General features: G+C 41.0%; 1 protein-coding gene across 5 annotated transcripts in view; it reads right to left on the reverse strand.

Moving 5' to 3' along the window:
- Nucleotides 1–15400, reverse strand: part of CUNH3orf80 (chromosome unknown C3orf80 homolog) — a 128373-nt gene extending 112973 nt beyond the window's left edge. For 3 of the 5 annotated variants that reach the window (XM_032407330.1, XM_032407329.1, XM_032407332.1), the window contains exon 1: nt 11742–15400. In XM_032407330.1, coding sequence (XP_032263221.1) covers nt 12286–13035 — 750 coding nt within the window. In that variant the 5' untranslated portion in view covers nt 13036–15400 and the 3' untranslated portion in view covers nt 11742–12285. Of the gene's footprint in view, nt 1–8655 lie in introns of those variants that run through there. The other 2 variants (XM_032407327.1, XM_032407328.1) reach the window with 2 other exon arrangements.
- Nucleotides 15401–26601: the final 11201 nt, after the last annotated feature.

A 26601-nucleotide genomic window follows, 5' to 3' on the forward strand; every position in this document is an offset into this window, starting at 1 on the left:
AAATCCATTTGCAGTGATAATGCCAACCACCTCATATATAGATTGTACTCGGTGCGAGGCTCTATGAGTTTTACCCTTTGATGTACTACGTCTAGCTTCCTTTTCAGAAGAAGAAATTGAGGCACGAAGAAGTTAAACAATTCAACTGAAATTACAGCCCTAATAAGCAATGGATCTGGGGTCATGAGCCTCAACGACCTGGTCCACTGCTTCTTTGGAAGTGGTTTCTTTTTTTTAAATTGAGATATAATTGACATATAATGTTGTATTAGGTTTAGGTGTACAACATAATGATTTGTTATTTGTATATATTGTGAAATGATCACCACAATAGGTCTAGTTAACATCCATCACCATATATAGTTATAAAAATTTTTTTCTTGCAATGAGAATTTTTAAGATCTGCTCTCTTAGCAACTTTCAAATATACAAAGCACTATTATGAACTATAGTCACCATGCTTATTTATCTTACAACTGGAAGTTTGTATCCTTTGACCACCTTCACCCATTTCATCCCCCCCTCCCCGACTCTGGCCACCACTAATTTTTCTCCATATTTATGAGTTTGTCTTTTTTAGGTTTGCATGTAAGTGAGGTCATACAGTATTCATCTTTGTCTCATCTATTTCATTTAGCATAATGCCCTAAAGTTCCATCCATATTATCACAAATGGCAGGATTTCCTTCTTTATGGCTGAATAATATTCCATCATATATATATATACACATCCCCATTTCCTTATCCATTCATCTGTTATTTCTATGTCTTGGCTATTGTAAATAATGCTGCAATGAACATGGAAGGGCAGATATTTTTTCAAGATAGTGATTTCATTTCTTTTGGATAAATACGCTCAAGTGGAATTGCTTGATCATATGGTAGTTCTATTTTTAATTTTTTGAGGAGACTCCATACTGTTTTCCACAGTGGCTGTACAAATTTACATTCCCATCAGTGCACAAGGGTTCCCTTTTCTCCATATCCTCCATAACCAACTCTTGTTATTTCTTGTCATTCTGATAATAGCTATTCTAACAGGTGTGAGGTGAGATCTCATTGTGGTTTTGATTTGCATTCCCCTGATGATTAGTGGTCTTGAGCACCTTTTCATGTACCTGTTGGCTATTTGTAAGCCTTCTTTGGAAAAATGTCTGTTCAGGTCCTCTGCCCATTCTTAAAATAGGATTTTTTTTTTTCTATTGACTAGTAGGAGTTCTTTTTATGCTTTGGATATTAACTGCTTAGCAGATATATTATTTACCAATATTTTCCCCATTCTGTAGGCTGCCTTTTCATTTTGTTGATTATTTTCTTTGCTGTACAGAAAGAAGCTTTTTATTTTATTTTTTTTTCAAGATTTTTTTTTTAAATTCATTTGAGACAGAGAGATACAGAGAGAGAGAGAGCATGAGCAGGGGGAGTAGCAGAGGGAGAGGGAGAAGCAGGCTCTCCGCTGAGCAGGGAGCCGGATATGGGACTCGATCCCAGGACCCTGGGATCATGACCTGAGCCGAAGGCAGAGGCTTAACCATCTGAGCCACCCAGGCGCCCAGAAAGAAGCTTTTTAGTTTGATATAGTCCCACTTATGGATTTTTGCTTTTGTTGACTTTGCTTTTGGTGTCAAATCCAAAAAATCATTGCCTAAACCTATGTCTAGGTGCATAACCCCTATGTTTTCTTCCAAGAGTTTTATAGTTTCAGGTCTTATGTTCAAGTCTTTAAACCATTTGAGTTATATTTATGTATGGTCTAAGATAGTGGTCCAGTTTCATTCTTTTGCATGTAGCATGTTTCCAGTTTTCCCAACACCCTTTACTGAAGAGACTGCCCTTTCTCCATTGCATATTTTGGGCTCCTTTGTCATAAATTAATTGCCCATATATATGTGGCTTTATTTCTGGGCTCTCTATTCTGTTGCATTGACCTACATGTCTGTTTTTATGTCAATACCATGCTGTTTTGATTATTATAGCTTTATAATATAGTTTGAAATTAGAAAGTGTGATACCTCCAGCTTTGTTCTTCTTTCTCAAGATTGCTTTTGCTATTTAGGTCTTTTATGATTCCATACACATTTTAGGATTTTTTTGTTTTATTTCTATGGAAAATGACATTGGAATTTTATAGGGGTTGCATTGAATCATTGTTTTGGATAAAATTAACATTTTAACAATATCGGTTTTTCCAATCTGTGAGCACAGAATATCATTTCATTTATTTGTGTCTTTTCAATTTCTTTCATCCAAGTCTTAGTTTTCAGTGTACAGATCTTTCACTTCTTTCATTAAATTTATTCCTAGATATTTTATTCTTTTTGATACAATTATGAGATTTTCTTAATCTCTCTGATAGTTCATTATTAGTATATATAATTTTTGTATATTGATTTTGTTTCCTTCAACTTTACTGTTTATTAGATCTAACAGTTTTGTGGGGTTTTTTTGGTAGAGTCTTTAGGGTCGCTGTTTGTGTTTAAATATAATTTTTGTAATTTAAAAAAGCAACAAAATGGCTTTTAAAACACTTGGGGGATGGGGCGCCTGGGTGGCTCAGTTGTTCAGCGTCTGCCTTCGGCTCAGGTCATGATCCCAGGGTCCTGGGATTGAGCCCAGCATCGGGCTCCCTGCTCGGCGGGAAGCCTGCTTTTCCTTCTCCCACTCCCCCTGCTTGTGTTCCCTCTCTAGCTGTGTCTCTCTCTGTCAAACAAATAAATAAAATCTTTAAAAAAAAAAAACACTTGAGGGAAATAACATTTATGGTGAAATATTTGAAAGTTATATAGTCACCCATTCCTCTAGAATATAACCTATTTTGGGATTGGACCAAAGCATTAGGAGTTAAGAGTTACTGTACTACATCATTTAGACTCCTTGAAAAATTGTACTGAGCTACAATATTATGCCTATAGTGAGGATCTAATGTTCATAAGCCTTATGGAACATATTTAGTGTAAAAATGGTTGAATATGTTAGAATATGTTATTCTTAACATTACAGTGTCTTTTTTTTTTAGTGAGCTCTATGCACAATGTGAACTCACAACCCCCAAGATCAAGAGTCACATATTCTGACTGAGCAGCCAGGCGCCACTACAGTGTTTTCTTTATGAGAACTCAGAGGAGAAACTTCTTCCAACTGTCAGTACCAGGAAGATACGTGCTTCTCTCAAACACCTGGTCTGATTTTTACTTACAAACACCGAATCCTTTAATTGAACATTTTCTTTGTATTTCCTGCCAAAAAGCTCAGAACCAAGGTATGACCTTATTTTTGCAGCTTTGCCTTTCCCCTTTGCCTTGGTTCCTTCATTTACTTTTGGAGGATCTTGTTTTGTGTGTCCTTTTTGTAGACGACCTCAAATCTGTTTTTTGGTGGGTAGCTGAATGAATAGTGCATGGATGAGTGGATGGACAGATGGAAAAAATTGATGTATTTGTAGTTTTTTTTTTTTTTACCTTTAAGTTCCACCTTCTAGAGCCCTGTAAAAAAATTCCACTTCTATAAGTTTGCCTTTTAAATATTTCATGACAGTTATATTCCCTTGGCTTTCTCTTCTTCAGGTTAAAAATTTGAAATGTCTATATAAACACTTTTCTATCAAACTCGGTTCTGTCAAACCTGAGGTGGGTTTCAATGTCCATCAGGCCATGCATTTGCTCTCATTGACTTGCTCTCCTCTACCCGTCCTTTTATCCCCCTAGAAACCTGTACCCTCCTCTACTCCGAAAGCCCTCATGTCCACTCTCCAGGACCCACTTCCAAGACCACTGTTTCCACTTTGTCCTCACCCACAGCTTCTCTATAGGGCAAGTCTCAAGATCCAGTATCCCAATCTCCTACTCTACTGGCCTAGCTTTCTAGCACTTCTTACCTGTCTCCCACTCCACTTGCTCCTTGACATCAAGCTATCCACACACTCAACCCTTCCCATATAATTTAGTCTGCCACTCCTGGTCCATTTCTGTCCTGTCCAAACCCCATTTCTCTTTTCCTACCCAGGCTTTCACCCACAGTGTATCACCTCAACCAAAACCAGCTGACAATTTTTTAAGTAAAGTTAATATGACACCTGTACATACCTTAATATGCCACCCAGCTGAGGTAGGTACTCTCCCCACTTTGCAGAAGAGAAAATAGCCTTAGAGAAGTTAAGCAACTTGCTTACGGTCATATAACTAGTAAATCTAGCGTCTAGAGATTCATCTGGGCAGTCTAAATCATTATGTTATTCAATATAAAGTCTGAACAAACACTCATATTCTACCACAAGAATATAAATAGAATCTTAATTTAGGAAGCTATTTTGTTCCTGTTTCCATATTAGCTGGCATCGAGGATTTAGTGATAATGTTAGACTCTACAGTTCTTGTTTTTTATTCTGGGCATACAAAAAGCTTTCTGGCTTTTTTTTTTTTTTTTAAGATGTTGGACAAGATTTACCAGCTATTTTAAAGTTAACAAAGTCAGACCAGGAAGGAGGCATACTTGGTGTTGAAGGACTTGGCTGAATGAAATGCAAAAAAACAGTAACTGTGTTGTTTTTGTTGATCATTTCAGGTTTTACCCATAAAACATTTCTGCATTTCCACAGTTTTTGGGTCATTAAAGATTTCTGGCCTAGATTCTATTATTTTTTTAATAATAGTTCTTTTAAACAGCAAGTGACAAGTAATAGCTACCTTCTTTCACTTGTGGAAAAATAAAGAGTGATTCTGATGTGAGGCTATGCGGCCAGAGCCGCAGCAACAATGCTAAGATACACTGCGAGGCTCAGTTAACTGCATGGTGAAAGTTCAGTGGTTCAGAGTACCAGCTCTGAAGGCACACAGGCTGGATCTGCTTCCTGGATCTTCTACTTATCGCCCGTGTGACTTTGGGCACGCTACTCCACCTCTCTGTCTACACTTTTCTCATCTGTAAAATGGGGTTAATGATCGTTATTACTAACCTTTGGGGGCACCTGGGTGGCTCAGTCAGTTGAGCATCTGACTCTTGATTTTGGCTCAGGTCATGATGTCAGGGTCATGATACCGAGCTCCAGGTCGTGCTCCGCACTGAGTGGAACCTGCTTAGGATTCTCTCTCTCCCTCTGCCCCTCCCCCCCACTTGTGCTCACACTCAATAAAGAAAATCTTAAAAAAAAAAAATCCTTAGCTCCTCCTGTTATGAATTTTAAATGAGATAATATATGCAAGATGCTTAGCTCAGTGCCTGGCATATGTAAGCATTCAATGAATTATAGTTATCATTGTTATAATTATCATGGTAGCAAGTGAAGCGTGCCACCTCCCACAGCAACTGCCAAGCTTATGTCTAAAAATGTGCACATTTATATTTTACTCATTAGAAAAACGGCTACAATGTAATTGCTACCAAATTTTAAATCAGAGCTAGAAATGCTAGAAATGTTATTTAAGTTATCAAAATGAATTGCCAGAACTCTTACACAGTACTATGAGTTTCAGTTTTTAACTTATGAAATTATTAATTTTAAACAGATTAAAATAAAATTAGATGTCCACAAAAAGCTTTGCAACACCCCAGAACAGAATCCGGGACCTGTAGAAACTCTCAGGCTACTCAAGAGACTGCTGAAAATACCTGAGGAAAAGGCAGAACTTGTGGAAGACTTGACAGGTATCAGAAAGCTCCCGCAAACAAACACCAAAAGAAACAGGAACAAATAAATGGTATTAAGTTTCACAGAAAGCTTAGGAGTGTGCCAAAGCACAAGCCAGCCTCAGTAAAAACTAAGAATTCTCGCAGGAATGCCGAGGGCACCTAAAATAAAACCAGAACCCATGGAAGACCCGGCAGCCATCAGAGAGCTCCTATAAACCCAGAGGAACAAACAAATGATGATAACTTTCACAGAAAGCTTAGGACACTTGAAAGCAGAATCCAGAACCAGTAGAAAATCTAACAGGAATCATCAGGAGGCGGCTGAAAACACCTAAGGTAAAACCAGAGCCCTTGGAAGCCCTTGGAAGACCTGGCAGGTATCAAAGAATTCCTGCAAACACCAACAGAACCAGAGAAATAAATAAATGGTTGTGATGCCCACAAAAAGCTTAGAACAGTCCAAACACAAACCAGAATGATGAGAAAATCTAAGAATACTCAGAAGAGGGCTGGGGACGAATGAGGAAAATGCAGACTCCGTGGAAAATCTGAAGGCATCAAAAAGCTTATAAAAACACCAAAGCAAGCAATACAACCAGAGAGCGAAAGCAGCAAGAACTCCTCATCTCCCAAGTGGAAATGTGGAAAAGGTGAAAACCTCACCCACAGGTGTCAAGAGACCCAGTGGAAGACTCAACAGGAACCAAGGGCCTTAGGAAAACCACACAGCAAATGGTGGACCCCAGAATATAAGACAATCAAGAAGCTCGGGACAGCTCCCAGGGAGAAATGTGAATCCACTGAACTTACAACAATCAGGAAACTTCTGAAAACTTCTGTGGGAAAGACTGAACCCAGAGAAGACCCAACAGGCACCAACAGTCAAAACTCCTAAAGGAAAGAACCAAGTAGAAGACTTGACCAAGAATCTGCAAAACAGAGTTAGTCAAAGAACAAGATCTACCTTAAAAAACAAAAAAGTTTCAAGAATCTAAATGTTTGCCTAGCCCAACAGATAATGTGCAGAGATGAATGGAAGAAATAGGAACTTAATTTTAGAGCAGAACTGAGTCAGCATTGTCCCTACATCACAGACACAGATACGGAACTAATATAGAACTCGGGAGTCTCACTGCTTCTAGCAGCAGAAAAATTTCAAATAAAGGAAAATGAAAAGAATACTGTGAAGAGCTTCCAAGAGAAAAACTCAGAAGATGAAGCTATGGAAAAAAGAGACTGTAACATAAGAGGAAGAAGTAAACTGGTATAAATCTTTAGGAATCTGATTACTTGGCTAGTTCAACAGGGGTTATGCACATGGAGAAATGTGACAAACCAATGAACACCTTGCAAGAAAAAGTTGAACCTAAAAACAAAGAGAAGATACTTTTAAGACCCAGGAAAATAATCAAAAGTAATTTTGGTCTGGTAAAATCTTTGGTCAATACATAAAATTCCCACAAACTGAAATAAGACAGGAATAAATCTGGAGGATTCTAATCCTTTCTATGATGAAACAAATGTAGCCAATGAGAGACAGAAGATAAAACTATTGACAGTTCCTCAGATAAAATCTTAAACAATACAATAGGGATTCTTCGAGATCATCTAGAAGCAGGAATAAAAGAAATATAAAGTTAGAGGTACCGTCTAGTCTACCCAGTAAAACAGTGGTACCATATACAGAAGTTGAAGAGGAACCCACGCAGAAATCCATAAGAATGTCAAAGATAGCAAGCAATAGAAAATAAAGCTATATTTGAAGTCTAGAGGCTCAAATAAGGTCTTCCCTATAAAGATAGAATATGATCATTTATCTAGTATAACAAATAGAATGTCTGTGAGCAAGAATAAGAATAGTTAACCATTCCTCAGATAAAATGACACAGAGGAAACCACAAAGATGCCTGTGAGAAAAATCTAGAAGCATAAAGATATAGCAGTCAACGGACATATAATATACTTGAGGTTTGGAAGCCAAAATAAGGTCCCTGTCACTACTAAGACGCAAGGGTCTAATTCTTTGCTCTTATAAATATAGCAGAGAGCACATTTTTAGGGATAAGTAGGGAGAAAAGTGCTGACAATCCCTCCAGAAAATTTCAGCTGAGGAAGCAAAAAGTTAAAAGGCAAATCAAGATTTATTGTTTGAGATCTAGAAAAATGAAAATTCTTGCTAGAGAGCTGCAAAGATACGATCATTTGCTCAGTGACAGAGAAAATCTCTATGGATAAGAGTAACAAGAAATATGTTTACAGTCCTTTAGTGGATAAAAAGGAAAAACCACCTGGCTCAAAACTGGAAACCAATAGAAGCAGATGCAAATAGAAAACAAAGAACACTTTGGGGGAAACCTGGGTGGCTCAGTCGGTTAAGCGTCTGCCTTCGGCTCAGGTCATGATCCCAGGGTCCTGGGCTCAAGGCCCACATTGGGCTCCCTGCTCTGCGGGGAGTCTGCTTCTCCCTCTGCCTCTGCCTGCAGCTCCCCCTGCTTGTGCTCTCTTTCTCTGACAAATAAATAAATAAAATCTTAAAAAAAAAAAAAGAACACTTTGGAAAATAATGTTTACCAAAAGAAGAAACTTTGTGCAAAAGACCAAGCCATAGCCAGAGCAATATTAAATCACAGAAAAGAGCAACTTGGAGTCCTATGAGATGTGTTTTAGTGAAAACAAATACTGAAAATTCAAAGCAAGATAACAACATACAAAGAAAGAAAATAAGAACTAGGACAGATCAAGACAATGAAGGTGCTTAGCTAAGAAGTTGAAGAGGAAAAAAAAGTGATGATCTTTAGTTCAATGGCAAGCATAAATGTCCTCCATTGTAAAATTTTTGCTGTAAAATTAAAAGTGAATTCTGTAAGTAAAAGAAAATAAATAAAATTAGGTTCTATATGTATTTAAATATAATCAAAGTATTGGTTTTATTTGACATTTGATTATTTTATAGGCAAAATTAAAAAAAAAAAGACATCCTTTCCATCTCTATGGAAGAAAGGACATCTTAATTCTTTACAATTAGCTGGTTGTTGATTCATTCTTTGTTGATAAAATACTGTCCCTTAGCCTCCTATCTTTTCCCAATGGGTGAAAGGTGAGTGAAAAAGTAAATTGTAAACTAGTAAGGTCAGATACAAACTTGCCAAATATTCTATTACTGAATGGTTGTCTGTAATGTACAGTTTTGGAGAGATGATTAATGCTGGGCTACTCAAAATAAAACAACTCATCATTGTTTCTTTCAAACTGGAAATCCAAATTAATTATGTTCATGAAATTTTTACAGAAATCAATGCAGAACATTGTTTAAATCTGAACACCATATTCATAAGTTCCAGCTGTGAACTGTTTCCTTTATTAATTACACTTGAGAGAAACTGTATACATAAAGTACATTGAGGTACTTGGCCTATTGCTTTTTAAACTGTTGAGGTTATTTCCTTAATATTCCCTTTAGCCTTTACAATTGAATCTTGTTTTCCTTATATAGTACACCTCATGCCCTTTGGCATAATTGCCAAAGCCATTTTCCATGGTTGAATTAATGGCCTCTTGAAACTATCATTCTATCTCAAGAAGACATTTCTCCCTTGTTTATGATATTGAACACCAACAACAAATTGCTTTTAAGCAACTGATTTCATATATATGTGTGTGTGTATATATATATAATTATATAATACCCATAATTGAAAAATATGAGTAGAAAACAGTCATGCTTTTAAGCAACTGATGATTATATATATATATATAAATATGTGCATATATATACATATCTGTGCCCTCACCTATATAAAAAAATATTGAAAATAAGTAAAATCAGCATCTCATCACAAATTATTTTCAGGTGAGAGAATAACTTTTCTACATTAATGTTTTCTACATTTCTATTTTCTACTAGTTCTATATAATAAATAACTTCCAGGTGAAATCTATAAAATTGATACACCTAGATACCACGCTTAGTGCTTTAAAAATGTTTCTATCCAGGCCTTCTAGCATTGTGAACACATAGGTTGTGTGTGTATTAACAGGGTATGTTATATATGTGTGTTACCATGAAACATGTTCATTTACCACTAATAAAAATAGTTTTTAAGAATTCCTCCCCCCCCCCAAAATCGTGCTTGGTAAATCAATGAAGTGCAAGAAAAAAACCAGAGTCAAACTCATTTTTATTAACCGAGAGATGTGCATAAAAGCTTGTGTGCTGTGTAGGAAAAAAAGAAGTGTAAAATTTGTTGTAACTTTAAAATTCAGTGGAACCTCACTGCATGACTAGTATTACATTGTAGACATTCTGAATTTTAGGGAGAGAAATGTTCCATAGTTGATACAAGGGAAATACACTTGATTCATATTATAAGTGTGTTTTTACAAGATTTTGTTGCAAAGCTCAAGATGCTAGTAATAGCAACATATAGGATATACTTCATATACTGGTACTGGATATTCAAGTTGATGTTTCAGATATGGGTGAATTTTAAGATGTGTCTAAAACAGAATACCCCCAAAGGATAAATAATTTAAGAGATTATGGCAACTTTCCTGTTTGTTTGAATGGTGGGTGGTATTGATAGCCACATGTAACTAAAATTTATAGTGTTTGAATAATATTAACATATGCAATTACTCAATACGATGTGATTTCATTAAATCTTGTACCAGTCTCAATTTAAATAGTCTCAACTCCTTATTGTTTTGCCAAACACAGCTTAAAATTGCTTTTAAATAACAAAGATACACATTTCATATTTTAATGCATTGCCATATAGTCACACATCTGATACAATTTGCACAGAGAAAGATTTTAATGTTTTTCTGTGTTTTAATAACACTCCAAATGATTTTAATGACAGGGTCATTAGCTTTTAGGAGTTTAGAGTAAACCATTCTATTACAATTCAGACTTCCTTAGAACTGTCAGACTTTTTCTATTAGCTTTTAAAAGTTTAATCATTTTCTCAAATTAATTTCACAATTAAATCACTTCTCAAATTAATCAGATCAGTTTCTTCTAATACAATCTCAGGATTGTCAAACTTTTTTAATCATTAAGAACAATGTTTCTAGGTACATATGTGAAGTTCACATGTAAAATCTTTCTTAATGTAACACTCATCCTTCCCCAAGAAGAGAAACCTTTGTTTTCCTTCTTTTCCTTTCATGGCAGTCATAAACTGTAGTAATTATATGGTATACAATATGTATATTGTACATAGACGATGTGCATATGTACATTATACACAATGCATTTTAATATATTATTTTATATTACCATTTGCTTAAAGAACATTTCATAGAATGGTAGAACTGATACAATGACATTTATGTTTTTCTTAGGATATGCTGACTAAATCCTTCTGCAATACATTCCTTGCACAATTATGGCTTTGAAGAGAAGTCACAAGTTCTTATGTTTTGCATCATGTTGTGGAATGTACTTCAAAACAAAGGGCAAAGCACATGACATCATGCTTCATGGTATGGCATATATGTATCAATCATATCTACATATAACTATGTGGTGAATGATACAATTAAGACCTAGACTACACAATGTACAGTTATTACAAAAGTTATATATTATGCCACAGTACTAAAAATAAAATATATTCTTCTCAAATAGCGAAAATAAGATATCCTTCATGTGTTTTATGTCACATACGTTTTCTCCTTTGCCCATGCCTCTTTTTCTTCCCCATTGTAAATGAAATCATGTCCAATATTTTATTAAACAATAATGACAGACAATTCCCGGGCCATTAAGGCCTAAAAAAGAGGAAAAGACGATTATCTTGTCATTAATTGCACAAATACACTCCTGATACGTTCAATACATGGTAAAAATATAAAAATAAAAGACAAATAAATATAAATATCTTCTCAGTTATTGGGAAATCCAAAGTCCAACTGTACCTTATTAAGAATAAGGTCTTCTATATACCTAACTGCTGTATCTTCAATAGGTACAGCACCTAACTGGACACTACGGGTATCCCCCCTCCCCCCCCGCCATATTGTGAGCCATCAGCTGGGACTATGCTTGGCCAGGAATATACCAAGGGGGTTTATTTCGGTTCTCCGCAAGGGAGGGAGGGATTCAATCATACCTAGGTGCCGCTCTCCTCGACCGCGCGCAGCAGTCTCCAGTCGCCGCTCGCCCCTACGGCTCCTCGCCCTCCGCCCATCTTGGGAGACCGTGACCTGTCGAGGCGAGAGGCAGAGGGATGGAACTGCGTCCTTTCCCCTCATCCCTAAAGGTTACTGCCTTTCGCTCGACGCACTAAAGGGCTCACGTGTTCTCTTTGATTCGGAAAGCAGGCAGGCACTTACGAGTGAACACAGGACTGAGGAGAGGCTGAGGGCGGGGACGTCCTTCGAAGTTGCACTCCAGCCTCGTCCGCTGCCGTCGCCCCCGCCGCGCGCCCTAACGTTTCTTTGAACCGAATGAAACGTAGGGAAACTTAGGATCCCGGGGGAAAGCGGGAGGGTGGGTGACTCCAACCCAGGCGCCGGGCGACAGGCGATTCGGCCCGGGTGCCAGGCGGGGTCTGAGGCAGTCGGCGGTGGCAGCGGCCACCTCTGTCGTTGCGTCCCACCCGCAGCCCCCCTAGCCGCGTTCGGTCCGCGCGGTCCTCGAGCCGCCGCAGACGCTCAGATGAGCGGGAAGCGGCCCTCGCCGCCGTCGGACTGCCCGGCGCCGCCGCCTCGCGGGCGGCCGAGCACCGACACGGGCAGCACGACTTCCCCGGGGCTGAGCTGCTGCAGCCGCATGGACTCCTCGTAAGTGGGCAGGTACTTGACCTCCTCGTAGCTGGGCAGCTGCAGGAAGACCGGCGAGACCACGCGAAGCTCGTGCTCCGAGGCGCAGGAGGAGGCCGAGCGCCCGCCGCCTCCCCGGCCTCGGCCCCCGCCGCCACTGTCCAGCAGCGAGTCCTGAGAGCCGGCGGCCGCCTCGTCGCGCATTAGCGCGGGCGAGTCGTCGTCGTCGTCGTCGGGCGGCCCCGCGGCCCCCGGCGGCCCTGCGCCCCCCGGCGGCCCGGGCCGTGGCTGCCCGGGCCGCGCCTGACCGTGCGGGTACCTGCGTGGGCTGGGGCAGATGATGCGCTGCAGGAAGTAGCCGATGGCGAAGAGCACTAGCAGGATAAGCAGCCCGGAGAGCTTGCGGACGAACCAGCCCACGTTGTCGAGGAAGGCGTGCAGCGGCAGCTTGCAGCAGCGCACCGCTGTGGCGTTGGCCGCGTCGCAGCAGCGCTCCCGCTCGCCACACGCCAGCTCCGCGCAGCCCCCGCCGCCCCGCGAGGGCGCCACCAGCGCCAGCGCCAGCAGTAGCAGCAGCGGCAGCAGCGGCGGCGGTGCCGGCGCCACCGACAGGCCCTCCGCTGTGACTCCGGGTCCCCACATGGCCGGCGCGGACGGTCGCTACTGTCCAGGGAGGGGGTTGGGGGATCCGTCTGTCCGCGTGTCCGTCGGCCCCTCCCCGGGCGCTCCGCTGGGTCCCGCGCGCCGCCTTCCGCGCCTCCGCTACCTGCGGCCGGAGCAGTGCTCACTTGGCCACGCTTGGGCGGAAGGAGGAGCCCGAGGCGCGCCGAGGCTGCGGGAGGCGGCAGCTCCTCGCAGCCGGAGCGGCCTCCTGAGCTTCTGACCTTAACCCCGCGCGCCCAGCCGCCCGGGCCGGGCTCAGGGCGCTCGGAGCTGCCCAAGATGACAGAGACAGCCTGTGCGTGGCCGCCGTGGGCATTTTCGCCCCGCCGGCGGCCCTCTTCCAAGCACCCCTTGTCACCCTCCGGGGCTGGAAGGGTTAACGCTGCGCGCTGAGCCCGGGAGCCCCCTGATCTCGATTAATTCAGCCGTCGCGCTCTTCCCCGCCAGTCGGGCGGGGGCTCTTGCTCGCGTAGGTGTCTCAGTTTTAAGTGATTGGATTTCCCCAGGAATGTTATTTAAATTGACTTGCGACTGGGATTCGCTTACCATCTTTCTTGTGATCTTTCTGATTAAAAATGGATGATGGCCATTAATGGCTAGCGCAGCCCCGCAGCCGTCCCAGAGCTTGGGGGTTGGGGACCGCCGGATGGTTCTGGGCAGATCCTTGGGACTGAGAAGTTGGAATTCCACGAGACCTCCAGAACACAGAGAGAATTCCCCGGAGAGCCTCAGGTCAAGGCACCACAGAAGTAGCCCCGGGGAGGCAGGGGAGTCCTCTGCCAGGGTGACTCTAGTTGACTAAGGAGAGGACAGGGGGCCCACATTTCCCCAGCGGCTCATCCGATAAGACCCAACTGCACCCGAGGCACAAAGCGGGGATTTGGGTTCCGGGGTAGAAAGAGGCCCCTTCTCCAGCATGAAAACGCATCTGTGAAATGTCAAAGGGGAGTTGTAAGTGGTTGGCAACGTTCCTGAGCATTGATCTGCATATAAAGGGTCTTTCTCAAGGTTATTCTTGTTTGCAAAGTTTGCCTTTAAAGGGAGTCTGTGCTCTCTCTCTCACTTAGCACAGGGGACGGAGTACCGGCCCTTGAAGTCACTGCTCCTTGGGGGTGGCCCTTAGCGCACTTGGGAGGAAAGGCAGTTGCCGCGGTTCCTGACCCGCAGGCACGTCTGCTGGATGGTGGCCTTCCGCGTCCTCTTAAAAAAAGAGCGACACCGTGGAGAAGCCAGGAGCTGGCGCTTTTATTAAAGAAGACTGAAACAGACAGTTATCGTTTTAGGATTAGGATTTATTCATTCCTTCACCCCTTAAACATTAAGACCCCTATAAAGAATCAAACAGGAAACTCCATAGTCATTGAGAGAAAAAAGTAAAAGCAAAGGAAAAGTATAGAGACAAGCAGGATACAAATGTAGGCCAGATAAAAGCAGACTTCTCGAAGAGTAAGTCACACTGTATCTCCCTAATAGCCTGATGGACCAAGGCTAAGGGTGGTGGTTTGATTTAAACAGGCCATTGCCCTTCCTAAATGAAAACATTTAAAATATTTCTGCTCCTGGGAACACCTTACTTTGCCTCATACTCCAAAACAATCCTTTTTCTTCTGGAGAAGCTTGGAAGTGTCCCTCAGACAAGTTACTTCATGTGAAACTTGTTTGAGCACAGGTCCTTCTTTCGAAGCTCTCCTGAAGCCACAACATTTCTCTGTGCCATTGTCTATTTCTCTGTAGGGAGACCTTAAACCAATTTTGTAAAGCTTGATTATCAAGGGGTTTCAAATTGTAGTCAGATAAAGGAGTGGAAATGATTCATTTTTAAACAATGAACACTGCATTATTCTTTTATTCACCCATTCTTTTGCCAAATTTACATTGAACATTTTCTATATTCAAGGAACTCTGTTTGATGTTCACCATTATTGGGGGGAGGGATTCTTCCCCTAGCATGGAATAAACCTAGTTCTGCACTCCCAGCTGCCACTAAATGGAGTAAAGAAGAGACTCCACAAAGGGCAACAAGTGGCAGTTTTCTCTTTGATCATGATTTATTCTTACTTTCCCAAAGAAAAAAATAAATTAACAAGTTTCAAACAATCTCGAGGATAAAGACAATTCATAACTTGAGATGGGCTTTGACTGTGAAGTTGAAGAAAATATGAAGATCTCTTTGGGTTTTTATTATCTGATCTTTTAGGATTTCTGCTAGTAGTGGTAGGAGCAATGGCAAAATAAAGGAAGAGTGACAGGTTTGGTGATACACAGGTGAAAGTGCGGGGCGCTGGGTGGCTCGGTGGGTTAAGCGTCTGCCTTCAGCTCAAGTCATGATCCCAGGGTCCCGGGATCCAGCCCCCGCATCGGGCTCCCTGCTCAGCGGGGAGCCTGCTTCTCCCTCTCCCTCTGCCTGCCGCTCTCACTGCTTGTGCTCTCTTTCTTTCTCTGTCAAATAAATAAAATCTTAAAAAAAAAAAAACCACATAGGTGAAAGGTGCCTTACTTATTGTTATTTTGAAATTACTAAACAAACAGCATTTGAATGGTTTAATTTCTGTCTGCCTTTAAGGAGTTAGAATTTGTATAACGTTAGAACAGAGTAGAAGAACAACATAGATCCTATATAAAATAAGACATTGGCAGAGTTACTTATATGAAGACAAAGAAAAGGATGAGGTCTGCAAAATGAGTATGAAATGGATTTTTATTTGATTTTTTTCTTTCCAAATTGATAGCCTCAAAGTATCATCCATTAAAGACCCTCTACAGAAACTGGCGCCTCTGTTTTTCTTCTCTGACCTCAGTCTCACTTAATTCATTTTTATTTGTAATGTAATTTATAGTGTACAACCTTTCGAAGGAAAGAAAAGAAACACTATAGCTTTAAAAGCTCCAGAAAAGACCTCATCTTTATTACTCAGCATCCGTATTCTTTATATTTGTTTAACACACAAATGAATGGGGTAGACTTAGCTCACAGAAGTTCAGAAATTCAACTTAGTGAGGAAGATAGAATATAATTATATGTTCCATAGAATAATTGAAAGGTAAAGGAAGATCGCAATGTAAAAATTAAAAAGAAACCTTATTTTGTTGAAAATTGGCACTAAATTGTATGTAAATAAGTGTGTGCAAGAGAAAAAAAATCAGATGGAAGGGGGATGGGGACTGACTTTTATCCAAAAAGCATGGTGTCTTGGAGTATAGCTTGATAGAAATTAAGAATATTAATTGCAGGGCGCCTGGGTGGCTCAGTTGGTCAAGCATCTGCCTTCCGCTCAGGTCATGATCCCAGGACCCTGGGATTGAGCCCCTCGTGGGGCTTCCTGCTCAGCGGGGAGCTTGCTTCTGTTTCTCCCTCCCTCTCTGCCTCTCCCCGCCCCCTCCCTATGCTCTCTCTCAAATAAATAAAAGATCTTTAAAATATATATATTAGTTGCTTTATCTTGCCATAGTGCTTGAATAATATTTTTTGAAAAATTTACCTTCCTCATTTATTTATGCTCATATGAATAAATGCCAAATTAGCCATACTTTGCAACTTTTCGGAGCAGAAGAAAGGAAACAGAATGTGACTGTGAGCTGTGCCTTCCAGCCTGCGAAGCAATAGTTCTGCCCTTTTCACATCCCTTCTTCAAAATGTGTAAACGTGGGCAGTTGGGACCTTGTAAACCATCCAGTCTGTAAGAACTCTTTATTCAGGGTGTGTAGCATATTTCCTTACTACTAACTTGTTATTAAAATTGATTTATTAACCTTTTCATTTTATGGTTTCCCTCCATTTGCAATATGTTCTCCCTGAGCAATAGTAAATTAAGGGTTTTATTGTAAATAGCATATATTTGCATAAATGTGCCTATATAGAAATAATTTGTGATCTGAAATAATCTGCTTTGAAGTTCTTTTCAGATCGTATTTCTTTCATCACTTATTTAATAAATACTTAATGAGGACTCACTTTGAGCTAGGGGATACTATATTCTGTTCTGGGGTTTCTATAAAAATCAACCTCTTCCCTGAACTCAGGGAGCTTACTGAGGAGGGGAGAGAGAACAACAGACACTAATCAGTTAAATTAATGAATTACTAATTCCAACAATGATCAGCGATTATAAAGGAGAAGTTTAGCTTACTCACATTTTTTTACACTAGATATGATCTGGAATGGGGTGTGGTGGGGGTGTCAGCCAGAGAGTCTTCCCTAAGAAATAGTTCGTTAAGAAAAGACAAGGAGAAGAGGAAAGGTGTGTTCCAGGCAGAGGAAACTGCATAGGGACAAGTTCCCAAGACGGGATGACCCTTCACTCGTCATCTCTTATGCTTGGGGCAAAGCCTATGTCATTTCTACCTCAACAGTTGAGATTCTGTCCTAGATAAGCTTTAAGTAGGGTCAAGCCATCTCCCCCTGTTATTCAATTTTTAAACAAATCTGGTTCTCTGCAGGGTCTGTAACAGGTTGTGTGATTATAGTTACCTCTGCAGTCCTGTTCAATTTCTTTTTGGAGACCAGGAAAGTTCCAGCAATGTTTCCTGTTCTCTCCACCTCCACACCCCTGACTTGGAGTGGAGTTTGGATTTCCTTTCACCTCTATTAGTTGGCAGCTTGCTGACAAAAGGCTTCTTCAAGCCAAATGCTTGAAGTAGGAGAAAAGTCAAAGTGAGATGTTTGTATCTTTTGTTCAAATTAGGTGCAAAAGGAAATAGAAGTCTTTCTCCCCCACTTGAAATCAGAAACAAAAGGGTGAGTACATTCAGGACCTTATGAAAATAATAATATCTACATTTATATTTGATCTTTTAGCTTTTCAGAGCACTTCTGCATGCATTGTTTGGTTTTCTCCTCACTACATTCCTGTGAGACGGGCTGAAGTTTTCCAGGTGAAGAGAGTTTAAAAGCACCTGAATCCCAGAGCAAATGGGGGGAGCAGTAACTGGATTCCAGTAAACTGGAATCCAAGGCTACTTCAAAAGTGTGAGTAAGCATCTTACTCTCTCACTGGCTTGGGCATGGCTCAAGGGGCTCCTGTGGGGGAGGCACTTGTCTTCTGACAATTTCCGATGCATTGAGAGACCAGGCAATTTATAAGAAAAATGAGAGTCAAGCTGGACTCTGTTCTAGACCAGGAATACGAGGTTCTTCTGAGGAAATAATTTCTGTTACTTTTGTGGCCATTTTCAGTAACACATTAATAATGGTTTAGATAATAATATGATAGGCCAGCTATTTTTGTATGCATTTCTGTAAACAAAAAATAAATTCCCCTCCTTCATTATGTTCCATTCTTTATACATGAACTAAGCCATCCAGTGCTCATCAGTATGCTAAGTTATATGCTGGGGGAAACAAGGATATACTGGGCTCTGAAACAGTATTTATGAGTGACTTAACCGTCCATATTTAAATTTTGCTTTATAACAATTTATCAGTTAATTCCTCATGGTAAACTTTCTCTTTTTTGCTGGAGATATAAAAACTAAACCATAAATATTATGAGATATATTTAGTGAAGCCAGGAAGATCTGAAATTAGAATTCCAGTTATATCAGCTGAATGAATTCATTCTCACTCATTCTTTTTTTAAATGGTCAGATTGTTGAAGTAGAATATATTTGTCAGTAGGCTGATGCACCAGTCAAATGCTCACATAGGCAGAAAAATCATATAGCATGAAATGAATAAGGTGAAACATTTTTACACTCCATTATTTTAACTTGAAACTAGTAATATACCCTTTGCCTCCCTTTCGTTACAAGGAAAAATTAGTTGTTAATACTTTCTTCTGAATATTCTCTGTACACCTGGATAGAGTGTGAAGTGCTTCTCTTGCTGGGCACCCTGCCCATGGACTTTAGAGTTACCGGGCATCTGGATGAGTAGCACTGAATCTGAGCCGGCCATTAGTCCCAGGACCCGGCTTCCCGCTTCTAACGTTAATTGACATGGATAACCGTCTTCCAAGACACTTGCCTTAAAAGATTGTGAAAATAGACCAAATATCCAAATTTTGGGTTAACAATTTCCACTGCAGATTTATCCAACTATGAATTTTAAAAGGGCCTTTTCAGTATAATCTTAATTTTCCTTTTCTTTTTTTTTTTTTAAGATTTTTTATGTACTTATTTTTGAGAGAGACAGAGAGCAAGCGCGCTCATGAATGCACGTGAGCACAAATGGGGAGAGGGGCAGAGGGAGAAGCAGACTCCCCGCTGAGCAAGAAACCGGATGCGGGACTTGATCCCTGAACCCTGGAATCATGACATGAGCCGAAGGCAGATGCTTAACTGACTGAACCACCCAGGCGCCCTTAATCTTCCTTTTCATTTTTATTTTCCACTCCTTCCCTTCCTGCAGCCTTTGTTTCAATAAATGACTACCTGACATAGCTCTTCAACTCCCTGCTTTAGAGATGTTTTCCCTTCCCTTTGGCTGTGCCCTGTGCCAGGGCACAATTCTCTTTTCCCATCTCCGCAGGTCAAAACCATATTAGATGTAGCTCCAATGTCACCTACCCTCCATAATTTATACTACTCACCCCCAAAGCCACTTTCCTCATTTAGAACTTATCTCTTTCTTCTAGGAACTCCCTAAACACCATCTCCCATTTGTGGCAATTCTCATTTTCTACCTCTGCTTTAGGAGGTTGTGTACCTATCTTAACCTTCAGGCTTCCAGAAATCAGTTCACAGCAGTAGGCTTTGTATCTGTGCCTCTGTAGAACAGTGGTTTTCCATTTTTTTGTGTACTGACCCCCTTTTGACAACTTTGGGAGGCTCACCTGAAGGGTTCCCCTGCACCCACATTACCTCCTCACCCATTGCTATGCTATTTGAATGCAACTCCTCCCTGCCTGCCTGTACTCTATTAGAAATTCATGAGGCAAAGTTCTCAAATGTTCTCGCAACGCGCCATCTTTCTATGGTCCTGATTCGCTGTTAGGTCACTCAGCAAGGTTTATCCTGCCGCACACAAGTCACAGGACCCACTCTGTTCGCCATTCCATGGGACAGGCATCCCCATATGTGCTGGGCTCACATGGAGCAGCACAAACTGATTAGTATTGGGAGCACATCCATGAAGAGCTTCCAGAACTCCAGAAGGCCATGGCCGCACCATGCAGGAAACTCTGCTTGGCAACTTGTACACAGTAGATGCTGAATGCATTTTTATGGAATTAATTTACCTAAATTTATGAATCTACTTACGTTTTCAATATGTACCACTCTCAACTATTCCATGGTTTTGCTGCCTGCAGAATAAAATATTTTACCTTACAAAATAAACGATTATTTTCTGGCAATTTGCCTAGTGTTAGTACCTGGGCCCCTCTGGGGCGATTTTGCCTTTAGATCCACTTCTCAACCTTCACAGCTCTGTACTGTATCATAGAAGGTCTGATCCCTTGAGGGTATCAGGATTCTGGCAGGGCTCAGCCAGGGGGAGATTAGAGGGGCGCAGAGGGAGAAGCTGGGGTGGGAGCCCTGGAACTCTTCCACGGCTCCCATGGACAGGTTTGCTGTGAGTAACCCCAGCCCCCAGGCTCTTGTAAAACCACTTCTTCCCTCCCATTCTTGCTAATCTCTGGCTGCTTCAAGCTCTCTCCTGGGGGTTTCTTAGCTCTTTCTGTGTAACCAGTTTCTTGTATTTAATCTAATTCTCTCTGTTTTAAATACTCAGAATGATTTCTTTTTCTGGTTGGACCTTGACTGGTACAGTGGCCCCAAACCCCCTTCTACAGCTCTAGGGATACAGCCATAACACACGACGACATAATTCCTCTGATTCTATAGACTGAAGGGAATGGTATTTTCTCCTCTGTTGCTTAAGACTAGTCCCATTTTCCCACCCAGCTGCATGGAAAAGTTGGCCTCAGTTGCTAGACAGTGTTAGTATAGCTCTGTGACCTTGAGCACTGAATCTCTGAGTCTGTATTTCCTCATCAGTAAAGGATATAATACCTGCCTTATGGAGTGGTTATGAAAATTAAATGAATGGATACATATAAAGTGCTTACCGCTGCTTGGCACATAGCAAGGTCTATATAAGTGTCAGCTATTATTATTTAACCAAAAAGAGTGCATTATCTTTTCTTGCCTGTTATTTTGATTCTGAAAATGGTGAAGTACAAAGCTAATTTGTCTTAGGGCTATCATGGTTTTATTAGATTTGTAACTTGTCTTCCTGAATCAGCCAAAGACAAATGGAGCCCATTAACTTTGTAGAATTTAATATTTGGCCCTGAGCTTTATCATTGGCATTGTTATAAGAATTAGCCACATAAATTTGTTACTGCATTTGGAAAATGGCTGGAGGCATTATGTCTCCTATGAAATTCTCCCTTTGAATGATTACTTTTAGAATTCAGTCCAAAAAAGCCTTGTTTTCCTTATGGACTGGACTTGTTAATCTTTTTCACCATGGTAATTATGTAAATGGCCATGAATTCCTTTTTGCTGTGGTTGCTGGGGAGCTCAGAACTAAATTTAAAGTTTAGCGACATGTGTGCTGGCCCCTCCTTTTCTCCCTCCATATTTATGTTTCTTCTTTAATATAGCCTTGATTTTCTAATTCAATTTATTTTTTGTTTGAGTCTTATTCATATTTTGCCATTTCTATTTATGTAATATAGCAAATCTTTCTGGAATAAGTTTACAATGTAAATAAGTAATGCTAAATTTGTAGGGTTTTTACAGCACGTTGTGAGCTTTCTAATGTTACTCTGCATCACCGAATTCCTTTAGAATATAATCTCAGTGTAAAAAATTATACTCTCAACTACAATATGTCTTGGGAAGTTCAAGTGGCTTGGTCACATGCCTCAGACATTTTTATCTCAAAACCAATTATAACAGCCTTTACCAAAGTCTCACAGAGGAGGAGTTCTTTGTGATGCTATTGTTACTTGGAAAAATAGTTTGATGACCGAGTAAGTTTGGGAAATGTCCAGTTACAGAAAATTATGTGAGCTTAACTACTTCAGGATTTTTCAGAGCCTTTAGTTTGTTAAGGTACACGGTGATTCTCTAAGGGGGAACAATATAAGGTAGCATTTTTCTCATGTATGTGACCAAGGAACTCCCTCCACACTCTGCTGCCACTTTTTTTCTTAACTGAAACTCCAGTTAATATTTTAAGAAATGATGGCTCTTTGGGGTGCCCGGGTGCTCAGTCCATTAAATGGCTGCTTTCAGCTCGGGTCATGATCCCAGGGTCCTGAGATCGAGCCCCGCGTCGGGCTCCCTGCTTGACGGGAAGCCTGCTTCTCCCTCTCCTGCTTCCCCTGCTTGTGCTTGTGTGCGCTTTCTCTCTCTCTGTCAAATAAATAAATAAAATCTTAAAAAGAAATGAGGACTCTTTACTATAGGCTAACGTCCCATAGACTGGGTTTTGCCAGGCCAACAAAGCAATCACCATTTTTTCATTAAGTCCACAAGAAAATCTGAAAGGGCTGTCCACCATCAATTAAAAGCATTCCTTAGAATCCTTAATCTTGAAGATTTCTTCATTTTAAAGAGTTCATTTTATTTTAATCATAAAATCAGATTATTTGGAAGGAAATGCACATTTTTAGTGTTCGGTCCTCACTGTTTTCTGTTTCAAGTCTACTAGTCTGGACAGAAATATAAAATCAATGACTATGTCACTAATGTGACATTTAAGTTGTTCAATATCACGGGGCATGATTTAGTTTTCGACAGAGTCAGATTAAAAATGAGTCTAAGAATAGAGTTAAGGGGATCAAACTGTGAATATGAGAATTTTTTAAATGACATACTTGGGAAATAAAAGTAATTGCTTTTGAGCACTTTTCTGTATATAAACCTTTAACATGAGGCACAATTTTATTAAGATTGACAAGGCTAATCTGTAATTAAAGCAGTTTGGAAAGACATTTACAGTGATTTACTTTTTCTCAAAGCTGCACAAAATGGATCCTGCTAAGTGGGACTGTCTAATAATACAGCCTTCCGGCTGCTGGTCTGTGTTTGGTTCCAGAGAGCATTGGCTCCAGAATTCCAGATTTCTCTGTTTATGTGGACTTTTATTCCCTCTTTCAGCACAGTTTTCCTTGTAACCGGAATTGGAACAGCTAACAATTGCTTCATACCTAACGCTTACAAAATGCTTGTACATGTATCATCATGTTTGTTACAACAAGATGGATGAGGAAAGTGTTAGTAGGGACAATTATCCTGGGTGGTTGGGAGTTAAAGCCATGGAGTCAGATGGACCCGGATTTACCTGGCTCTACCATTAGTTCCACAGTCTTGGGGAGGTTACCTAACCACCCCAAACCCTGGTTTCCTCCTCTTTAAATGGGAGTAATAATGGAATCTAATTTTTAAGCTTGTGTGAGCATTAAATGAGATACTTCAAAGTGCTTGATGCATCGTAAATGCCCCCAAAATAAGTTATTTTAAAGGATGTAGAAGAAAATGAGACTCAAGAGTGATTTGTTCAAGGTTGCAGAAAAAAAACAAGAGCTAAGATTTGAACTTTGGGCTTGGGGATCCCTGCTTGTGTAAACTCCCTGCTGAGCCCACCTAACAAGGCTCGAGCATGTAACCTACCATGTAATCTACCACAGCATCAGTGGAGAGGGTATGTGGAGTGGTCTCGAGTACAGAGCTTTAGAATAGGGCAGACTTGAGTTCATATCCAAGTGGTGCCATTTATTAGCTCTGTGAAATTGGGATAAGGGGTACATTTTCAGGATCATTGTGAGAATTCAGTGAGATGATATACTTAAAGTGGCTGGTACATGATAAGCTCTCGATAGATCCTGGTCATTGTTGAGAAGTGACATGGGGCTAGGGACCTCTGTCTCAATCTGGAGAGAACAGGAATTGCCCTAGTTCTTGCCCAGTGGGGTGGAGAGTTATACTTGTATTTTATTCCCTTTACCCATATATAAAGAATGAGATAGAAAGGCTTTCTCATCTCCATTATTTTTTAACAACCTTGTTTATAAACTTTATCTGCATAATCCAAAATAAAATATTAAAGCTCCTTAATAGGCTCTTAAAAGTAACATTTTGGCAAGCTCTTCCGAGCATGTTTACTGTATCTTGGGTTTGTAGTTACAGTAAGTCAATATATATTTCTAGATATAATTGGAAATTTACACTTATTAGATGCTTTAAAGAACACCAGAGAATGGAATAGTCAGATAATGCCCCACCAATGTTTGATGTTAACTACTGTTGATTGGGAGTCATATAAGCATTTAGGTGTTACAAAAATTATATCTTGAATTCTGTGAGCCTGGCGAGGAAGATGAGGAGCAGAAGCAGGAGGTACTCCCCTGGGAAGTGGGGGACAGCTCTACCATAGAAGGGAAATGTGAGCTGGAGCTTGAAAGAGGAGTTGCGACAGGAAAAGACACTGAGAACTGTGGGTCATAATAATGTAAAGTGTGTACAACAGATCTTACAGTCTAAAGAATGAAGCAAATGCACATGAAATAGATTAAATGTGTCACCCCAAAATTAATATTTTGAAATCCTAGCCCCAAATGTGAAAATATTAGGAGATGAGGCCTTTGGGTGGAGCTCTCATAAGTGGGATAACTGCTTTCATAAAAGAGACCCCAGAGAGCTCTCTTATTCCTTCCATCACGTGAGGATAAAATGAGAAGTTGGCAGTCTGCAACCCCACAGAGGGTCCTCATCAAAACCTGACTCTGTTGGCACCCTGATCTTGGATTTTCCAGCCTCTAGAACTATGAGAAATAAACTTCTGTTGTTTATAGGCCACTCAGTCTATGGTATAACAGCCTGAGCTGACTAAGATAGCAAGGGCCTGAGAATACATGTAACTATAAAATTGAATCTGTAATTCAGTTCTTCCCTGGTCTATGGCAATAACCATATATCCCTGCCTCTTGCCTCTCCTCTCCAACCCCCAGCCCGCAGTGTAAAAGTAGGGCATCTGAATTCCTTCAACACTGTGGCAGATTGTATTTTCCAAAGATAACTGTACTGGGGTGTGTGTGTGTGTGTGTGTGTGTGTGTGTGTGTGTGTGTGTGTATTCTATCTCATGTGCTCTTACAATGTGACATTAACATGCCTCCCTCAAGAGCTGGAGTTTATGGTCCCTTCCTTTGAACCAATAGAATGCAGCAGAGGTGACTCAGGATGACTTCCACGTCTAGGTCGTGAAAGGTACCATGGTGCTCTCTCGGGGCACTTGCCCTTAGAACTGTGTCGTGAGGAAACTCAGGCCACATGGAGAGGCCTCATGTGAATGCTCCAGCTCACAGCCCAGCCTAGGCCCCCAGCCAACAGCCAGCATCAACCACTAGACATGTGAATGAATGAGTCTTCTGATGACTCCAGCTTCCTACTTTGAGTCTGCAGCCAAGGCCATGGACATTGAGGAACAGAGCCAAGCCAGCCTTCTGTGCCCCCATTTGAATTCCTAGATCTGAATTCTTATTGTTGTCCTAAATCTCTAAGTTTTTGGGTGATTTTCTACACAGCCATAGTAATCAGAACAAATGTCCCTCCCTAGTTATTTCTGTGAATCCCCGGGGGCGTTTCAAATGTGTCTCATGAACAGTCTCCTCATGCTGTTCATCTTGGTTTCCTATGCAAGGGCTCCTGCTGAAGAAGCCATACAAAGCACAGTGGCTCAGTACTGCCGCCATTGCGGGGGCCGGGCGGGGGGCTGGTGTGATTAGAACCAGGTTAGGCTCATTTGGGACCCTTCCTATGTCACTGGGGAATCTTGACTGTTGTTTGAAATAAGCTGGAGAGAAGCTGGAAGACCATTACCTGTGCCATGATTTAGCGGTTTAGGAATGGGCACATAAGTGCTGTTCTGTGTACTTTTGAATACATCATTGGCAGCATGCTCGGCATGCTCAAGGTGGGGCAGGGGGATTCAGCTGCAGTGGGTAGGTGAAGTTCCACGCAGAGTACAAACCACAGGCAACATTGCCCTTCCGGCTGGTGCCTCTTCGGTGCTGGGATGTCAGCCGCCATACTCCTATCTCTAGGGACCCTCCAGAGAAACTCTAGGGGATGTGGTTTGGGAAATAAGAGCAGCCAGAAGAGCTGGTATGTATTTTAGCAAGAAGAGCCAGGAGATCTACTACCACTTCCGTAGTAGATTTGTTCAAAGGGGAAGCTCTTAGAATCTTGTCTGACTGCTGGTAACAGAAAACCTGAAGAAATGGTGGCTTAAACAAATATGTGTTTTTATTTTTTTTCTCATGTAAAAGAAATCCAGAGGGAAGCAGCACAGGGCTGGTATGCCATTCTGTGAAGTCGTTTTGTTGCCCTATGGTTACAATACATCACTTCCACTTCCATATGTGATGACATCTGAGTTTCAGGCAGAAAAAAGGAAGAAGGACAAAATATTAAAAAAAAAAAAAATGTAAATAAAGAAAAAAATTATATTCTAGCTTTCTGCTATTGCCTTAAGGAGCTTTCCTAGAAGCTCTACCTAAACAATTCTATTGACACCATATTGGCTAGAACGAGTTGTGTACTCACCCCCTAGTTGCAAGGCATCTGGGATATGTAGTTTAGTAGTTGGGCACATT

This window comes from Phoca vitulina, unplaced genomic scaffold (genome assembly GCF_004348235.1).
Source record: "Phoca vitulina isolate PV1807 unplaced genomic scaffold, GSC_HSeal_1.0 scaffold8, whole genome shotgun sequence".
In the NCBI taxonomy this organism is placed as follows: Eukaryota; Metazoa; Chordata; class Mammalia; order Carnivora; family Phocidae; genus Phoca; species Phoca vitulina.